We start from the raw sequence: 8,017 nt of genomic DNA, 5'->3' as shown, positions 1-8,017 counted from the left end.
GAGCTGAAGTCGGCTGCTTAACCGACTGAGCCACCCAGGCGCCCCCAAATTTTTTTTTTTTAATATTTATTTTTGAGGAAGAGAGACAGATAGTTAGTATGAGTGGGGGAGGGGCAGAGAGAGAGGGAGGCACAGAATCCAAAGCAGGATCCAGGCTCTGAGCTGTCAGCACAGAGCCAGATGTGGGGCTTGAACTCAAAAACTGTGAGATCATGATCTGAACCCAAGTTGGACGTTTGAGCCACCCAGGTGCCCCATAGCAGACATTTTCTTTTTTTTTTTTTTCCAGACATTTTCTTAAATACATTTCACTTTATAATATCCTTTAAGACCTTTACTAATTTGAATACATTCAGAAGCCTGGGTAAAAAAATGCCTGCCTTCTGAACTTCTCAGAAACTGTTGTAGCTTAATTCACGAAAGGACGAAAAACGTGGTTGTGTTGTTTTGGCTTTTTTGCAAGCCCTATCAACCTATTAAAATATCTACATGCCGCTGTGGACTTTGCTGTTTTCACCCACTTTAGTTCTCTTGGACAGAAAGTGAGTATGGAAAGAGCTAGGGTGATGCAGACTTCGGGGAAGCCTCCGTAAGTAATCGCAGTTTGATGAGGAAATCTACTTGTCCACAAACTTTCTGCTGTATGTTTTGAAGGTAAAAGATCAACCACCAAAGAGATCCTTAACTGGCCACTCCCCTGGACAAGCACTGCTACACCTTGCGTGACCACTTTTGTATGGAGCCTCCTGGGAACTTCCCTGGCAGGCTGTCCCCGAGGTCCCTCCTCCCCTCGGCTGACCACATGCAGATCTTGGAGAGGTCATGACGTCTGGCACTGCCTGGTGAGCGCTCCTCCTTCCCTGCCATGTGGTTATTATGGAGGGCAACTTCTCATTTCGAACATCGAACACCATGGCATGGCAAAGCTGGCTGACTGCCCCTGGGCATACGGCCACAAGGCAACTCCCAGGGACAGCCTGAGGACGTCCTAGAAATGGCTCTGAGTTTCCATGCTGAGTCACCATGGCTAAGGCAAAGTATCCCTCGATCTTTTCATTCTTTGGAGACTGTAATTTTCCTTTTCAAAACAACCCTTACCATTCTTTATAATATTTTATCTAAATAAATGAATGGTAGGGGAGAGAAGTGAATATGGATCACATGGAGTGACTTGGCTTAGGGATGGTTGTGTTCATGACAGACATAAGTAAAAATAGATGAGTTAGTCAACCACCAATTGAGACCATTTTCTTCAAAGGCATAGGAAAAAATTATCAACAAAATTGTAAGTACCAGACATAAACCTTTAATTTTTTTTTAAGTGTATTTATTTTGAGAGAGTGAGAGCACACGTGTGCACATGGGGCGGACGGAGAATCCCAAGCAGGCTCTGTCCGCACTGTCAGCACAGAGCCCACCACAGGGCTCGATCTCACAAACCCTGAGATCATGACCTGAGCCAAAATCAAAAGTCAGATGCTTAACTGACCGAGCCACCCAGGCACCCCAATCCTGATTTCTTCTAAGTGACATTTAAAACTAGAAATAAGATTCGATAGCTTGGGTTATTTTATCTCCTTCACATGAGGATATCTTATAAAATATTGTGGTTCAGAATATCCAAGTGCTTCTACATGGCTTTAGTGATGGTCACAATGAATGCTCAGAAGGCAAGGATTGAAGTTAATCCCCTGCACAGAAAGAAAAACTGAGGTGTAGAGAGGTTAAGGCTCAAAGGCAAATGTTTAGGAGGCCCATGTGACACACAAGAATCAGAGCCAGGTCTTTGTTAAATGCCTGCTCCCCACTCCAAGAAGGCATTTAAATAATCTCTGGACATCAATAAATGTTTGTGATGTGTATGCTCATATAACAGAGTTTTAAAGTTTTTAGAAATAAAAATACTTTCATTTGAAAATTTAAAATTTTACCAATATTCCAGTGGCATCAAAAGGTAACAAGAAACAGGTGAAATTGATTTTAATAACATTTTACTTCAGTCACAGGCATACCTTAGAGATGCGGTGGGACTGGTTGCAGACCACAATAAAGTGAATGTGACAATAAAGCAAGTCAAAGGAATTTTCTGGTTTCCCAGGGCATGTACACTATACTCCATTAAGTATGCAATGGCATTGTCTAAAAATCAGTGGACACACCTTTATTAAAAATATTTTAGGGGGGGCACCTGAGTGGCTCAGTCGGTGGAGCAAGTGACTCTTGATCTCAGGGATGTGAGTTCGAGCCTGACAATGGATGTAGGGATTACTGAAAAGCAAAATCTTTAAAAAAAATACTTAATTGCTAAAAAATGCTAACCATCATCTGAGCTTTCACCAAGTCACAATATTTTTGCTGGAGGAGATTCTTGCCTCTATGTTGGTGGCTGTTAACTGCTCGGGATGGGGATTGCTGAAGGTTGGGGTGGCTGGGAAATTCCTTAAAGTAAGACAACACAGTGAAATTTGCTGCATTTTTCTCATGAACTATTTCTCTGTAGTCTGTGATGCTATTTGGTAGCATTTTACCTGCGGAACTTCAGAATTGGAGTCAAATCTTTGAAATCCTGCTGCTGCTTTATCAACTAAGTTTATGTGGTATTTTAAGTCTTTTTTTTTTTTTTTTTAATCATTTCAAAAATCTTCCCCAGGAGTAGATTCCATTTCAAGAAACCACTTTCTTTGCTCATCCATAAGAAGTGAGTCCTCATCCATTCAAATTTTATCGAGATTGCAGTTCAATATAATAATGAAAACATTTGTAATATTGTGAGAATTACCAAAATGTGGCAGAGACACAAAGTGAGCAAATGCTGTTGGAAAAATGGTGCCGACTGACTTGCTTGACCACAGGGCTGCCACAAATCCGCAATTTTAAGAAGTGTAAAAAGTGAAGCACGATAAAACAAGGTATGCCTTATATCTACATTTTATTTCAATATGTAATCACAACTTAAAAAGTATTAATGAGGGATTTTACCTTTTTTTTTCATAGTAAGTCTTTAAAATTTGGTATTTTACAGTGACTCTGTTTCCTACTTTGGATTCTAAATTTTCAACTAAAATACTTCCTCCGTGTTTAGATTTCATAAAATTTACATTTGAAAAAGTAAATTCACATACCAAAGTTATTATAGGCATACTTAAAAGTTTTCCAGTAACTAAGAATCAATAGTTAATTAAACTTTAAAAAACCTGAAGTTCCTCAGTGGCACTCGGCATAATTCAAGTGCTCAAGAGTTCCATGTGGCCAGTGGCCGCTATATTGGGCAACACTGATTTAAAAAGCTGCAAGAATGTTTGCTTAGGATTTGATATTAACAGAATGGCATTCAGAGCAGACGGTTTTTAATCTCTCAAAACTAACTTACTTTCTTGTAGCTTCACCTATCCACTGTTCTCATCAACAGAATTAAAAATTTTCTTAATTACATTTTCTTATAATATGCCATCTTTTCTAGTAAGGTTTAAACTGTATTCAGATTTTATGTATAAATGTTTTCTGTTGAATTATGAAGAGGCTTATGTGCATTAAATGACTCCTGCAGCTCTCTCCAGTGCAAACACTGTAATACTAAAAGTGTTAACCCAATCCCTAAACCCAGTGTTAAAAATGACACCAATATGTTTTTTACAGAACAGTGACTCCTTGGATATTTATCTAAATGGAACAATTTCTGAGAATCCAAAGGTGAAAATATTTTTATGCCTATGCAGTTTACTTCATTATCTCTTTACAAGCTGAATGTTTTAAAAATAAATGCTGAATGCTTAGGTGATAGACTGAATGATGGCAGCTATACAATTTGTTATTTAACTTAAACCTGTGTGACCCTTAAAATGATAAGACCCACTGATCAAAACAGATGCTCACATCTTTACTGAAAACGAGCAATTAATCCTGTGCTCAAACTGGTGCAAAAACAGAATGAGGTGCAAATGCTGGAGCTCGAGAAGTCTGTCTGGAGGTGAGATGCCGCTGCCTCCTACACCTTGGACCTCATGTCTCTGGCCTGGTCCCGCAGCTCCAGTGCCGCAATCGCGGAGAGGTGGACTTCATCGGGCCCATCTGCTATGCGCAGAGCTCGTGTTAGGGCATACCTGGAAAAACAAAAAGCGCAGGGATGGCAGGAGTTATCAAAGAGAAACCTGCTACTTTAATGTCAGTCACTCTGATTCTAAGCCAGGACTATTCATTTTTGAAATCTTGCCAAGACGGTGATGAGAAAAAGCACAAAGAAAATCAAGGAAAGTAAGCCCAAGGGCTTGGAAATGCCATTTAAAGTTCTCGCCCTGGGAAGAGGAATCTTAAGTGGCCCAGTGCAATGGGCTTAATCTCAGTCTTGGTTTGCTTTAGGGTTCTAGAAGTTGCTAGACGTAAGAGATACCTCAGGTAAGCCACAGGCAGTGAAGTTAAATATGTACCACTTCTATATGTAGTACTATATATTTAGTTCTTTCTTATGGTTAAAGATTTCTGGGAAAAACTGGTGGGGCACCAGATTCTCCAGTGTGCGAGAGAAGGTGGCACGGGGCTGCGAGGTGACAGGCAATGGAGAGTGTTCCTCGGCTCCCAGCCACCAGAATCTGGACCTGAGATGGTCGCTGGCCTGAGGCATCCCTGCGGACGTGGCAAACAGACCTAAGGACATACTTATGCCCAGCTCTGGGCTCCCTTTGCCATCTGTGATCCTGTGTGATCCTACTGGTTTCAGGGTGAACCCCTATGCCATTTCCTCGCTAGTCCACGAGCCCCAATGTGCCCAGTGAAATAATTGTGATCCTAAGAGCAACCATTTATTGCACCTATATTACCTCATTTAGCTTTGAACTATACTTTTAGTGTCTGTATTTTCTTCTTAAACAGTGTCGAGGCAGCTATAGATTTCTAGTCCCATTCCAAGCCTGTCAGATGAAGACAATTACTAAGTGACATCTACTCACATGGTAGCCAGAGGGTAGTCCTGGGAAACACCTGCGCCTCCACACACTTGGATCGCCCGGTCAATAATTTTGCAGACTGTCCGAGGGGCAGCCACTTTAATCATTGAAATCTGCATAAGCAAGATATAAGAAGGTTTCTCTCTTCGACAATATACAATGTGGCAGAATTTTATATAATCTGTATTTTCTTTGTGAAATGAGACAAGGGAACTTTCCCACATTCATCACTGAAACAGGATCTTTGTTGGCATCCATCAAAGAGATCCGTTGTAATGCCACTAATGGCCATATTGCAATCAATACATTCTGGAATGAGAGATCTTTTCCAAATCATATTTTATTATTTATAACTTGTTTCCAAAAGGATTTAAGGCAGCTGATAAATCACATTCATCACCTTAGGGATCATAAAAAAGAATTCAAGGGGCACCTGCTTGGCTCAGAGCATGCAACTCTTAATCTCAGGGTTGTGAGTTCAAGCCCATGTTGGGTGTGGAGCCTACTTAAAAAAAAAAAAAAAGAATTCAAGAGACTTCACTAATGAGTTCTCTTTTACCAATTTTATTGGCTTTTAGAATTAAACGATCACGTTCTTACTCCATGTAAGCCAGAAACATAAAGCAGGGAATGAAAGGAGTCTCTTATGAAACATTCACTATGTGGTAGCAAAGTGCTACACATTCTATGTCATCTTTGCCACTCTTCGCTAAACCCTAGGCCACAGGCAGAAAGATCAGATACTTTGCCCAAGGCCACATGGCTAGCAGAAAGTTACATACCACGTACAATTCCAAGTCTGTGTAGTCTAGCATTTCCCTCTTCCTTGTTGCATCTCAAGAATACTGAAGATATTCTGCACCCTGAAAATCATTCCCTAAAACAGGCAAGTGAAAGGAAAACTAGCAAGTGACCTGTATCTATAATCTTGCAAACCAAAATCACATGGAAACTTCCAATATTCTGAGTGCCATCAGGGTACCACGAAACCTGAAATGCCCAGTGGGTGAAAGAAACTAAAGAAGCCTTGGCAGATGGTGGTCCAAGGGGCCTCACCTCCTTCTTAGCACCAGTGCTGCCTACAGTGTCAATGCTGTGGGCGGCTTTCAGGGTCAACAAACGTATCTTCTCAATGGCAATGCGGCTTTTAGCAATCCAGTGAGCCACAACCTCCTGCAGGGGGGAGCAAAGGGCAACAAAAAGGAGGAGTGGATAAGTTGTGAGTCCACATCCAATAGAACTTTGTAGTTTGGTAAAATACTCCAGGCTATTGACTGTTCCCAAGCCTTACTCTATTTTTATTTTACTTAATTTGGATGTAAATTTAAAAAAAAATTAAAAATAAGCATATAGTACAACAATGATTTCAGGAGTAGATTCCTTAATGCCTTTTACCCACTTAGCCCATCCCCTCCCAGAACCTGTTTGTTCTTCATATTTAAGAGTCTCTTAGGACATGAAAACACAATATATCACAACCTGTGGGACACAGGTAAAGCAGCACTGAGGGAAATTTATGGCACTAAAACCATACATTAGAAAAGAGGAAAAGTCTCAAATTAATAATCCATGCTGTGGCCTCAAGAACCAAAATAAAAGAGCAAAATAAATCCAAAGAAAGCAAAAGAAAGTATATAATAAAGAGCAGAAATCAGTAAAATTGAAAAAAAAGAAAATCAATAAAACAAAGATCCTGTTAATGTTAAACCCTAATATAACAATTATATTGGATAGTTTTATCTATTAATATATTTTATATTCTTTGAAAAGATCATTAAGAGCAACAGGCCTCTAACAAGACTGACAAAGGAAAAAGTAGGCACAAATTAACAATGTCAGGAATGAAACGGGGGATATGTCACTAAAGACCCTGCAGACATCAATAGGGTAACAAGAGAATATTATGAACGTCTCTAAACAAACTTGACAGCTTAGATAAAATGGACCGCTTCTTCAAAAAACACAACCACCCACAATTCATTCAATATAAAACAGATAAGTTGAATAGCCCTATAACTATTAAGGAAATCAATCTTCAAAAAAGCTACCTCCCGGACCCAAATCTCTAGGCCCAATGGGTTCATTAGAGAACTCTTACCAAATGTTTAAAGATGAATTAACACCAATCGAGACAATCTCTTCCAGAAAGTAAAAGAGATGGGAAAACTTCCCACATCACTTTGTAAACACAGTATTATCCTAATATCAAAATCAGATAAAGACAGTACAAAAACAAAACAAAACAAAAAACTGACCAATATCCCTCATGACTCCACATTCAGAAATCCTTAACAAAACATTAGCAAGTAGAATTCAGCAATATATAAAAAAGAATTATACACCATGACAAAGTTGGGATTATTTCAAGGATGCAAAGCTGGTTCAGTATTTGAAAATCAATTAATGCACTCTACCATCTTAAAAAGGCTAAAGCGGAAAAATCACATGATCATATAAATCAATGCAGAAAAATCATTTCACAAAATTCCATTCATTCATGATAAAAGATAAAAATCCTCAGAAAACTAATTACAGAGGGGAACTCAATGAAGAATATCTTAAAAAAAAAACCTATGGCTTGGAGCGCCTGGGTGGCTCAGTCGGTAAGCATCCCACTTTGGCTCAGGTCATGACGCAGTCCGTGGGTTAGAGCCCCGAGTCGGGCTCTGTGCTGCCAGCTCGGAGCCTGGAGCCTGCTTCGGATTCTGTGTCTCCCTCTCTCTCTGACCCTCCCCTACTCGTGCTCTGTCTCTCTCTCTGTCAAAAATAAACATTAAAAAAACCTATAGCTAACATTATTACTTAATGTTTCCCTAAGATTGAGAACAAGGCAAGGATTTACACTCTCTCCTTTCTTATTCAATAAAGTGTTAGAGGTTCTAGCCAGTGATATGAAGCCAGAAAAGGAAATAAAATATATACATATCTGAAAGGAAGAATTAAAACTTTCTCGTACTTGGAGATGACACCATGGTCTACAAAAAAACAAACAAAAAACCCACCCAATCTACAAAACTAATAAGTGAGTTTGGAAAGGTCACTGAATTTTAAGATAAACATACACAAATCAATTATAT

General features: G+C 39.5%; 1 protein-coding gene across 2 annotated transcripts in view; it reads right to left on the bottom strand.

Moving 5' to 3' along the window:
* Window positions 1-1,305: 1,305 nt before the first annotated feature.
* Window positions 1,306-8,017, bottom strand: part of ACAD11 (acyl-CoA dehydrogenase family member 11) — an 88,357-nt gene continuing 81,645 nt past the window's right edge. For both annotated transcript variants that reach the window (XM_015085571.3, XM_053221447.1), the window contains exons 18-20: window positions 5,997-6,113; window positions 4,944-5,053; window positions 1,306-4,100 (exon numbers count right to left, since the gene is read on the bottom strand). In XM_015085571.3, the coding sequence (XP_014941057.1) occupies window positions 3,986-4,100; window positions 4,944-5,053; window positions 5,997-6,113 (342 nt within the window). In that variant the 3' untranslated portion in view covers window positions 1,306-3,985. The remainder of the gene's footprint in view (window positions 4,101-4,943; window positions 5,054-5,996; window positions 6,114-8,017) is intronic.

The sequence above is a fragment of the Acinonyx jubatus genome, chromosome C2 (assembly GCF_027475565.1).
Source record: "Acinonyx jubatus isolate Ajub_Pintada_27869175 chromosome C2, VMU_Ajub_asm_v1.0, whole genome shotgun sequence".
NCBI classification, from domain to species: domain Eukaryota; kingdom Metazoa; phylum Chordata; class Mammalia; order Carnivora; family Felidae; genus Acinonyx; species Acinonyx jubatus.
Note: the sequence above shows the minus strand (reverse complement) of the source record. Positions and strands in the feature narration are given on the sequence as shown.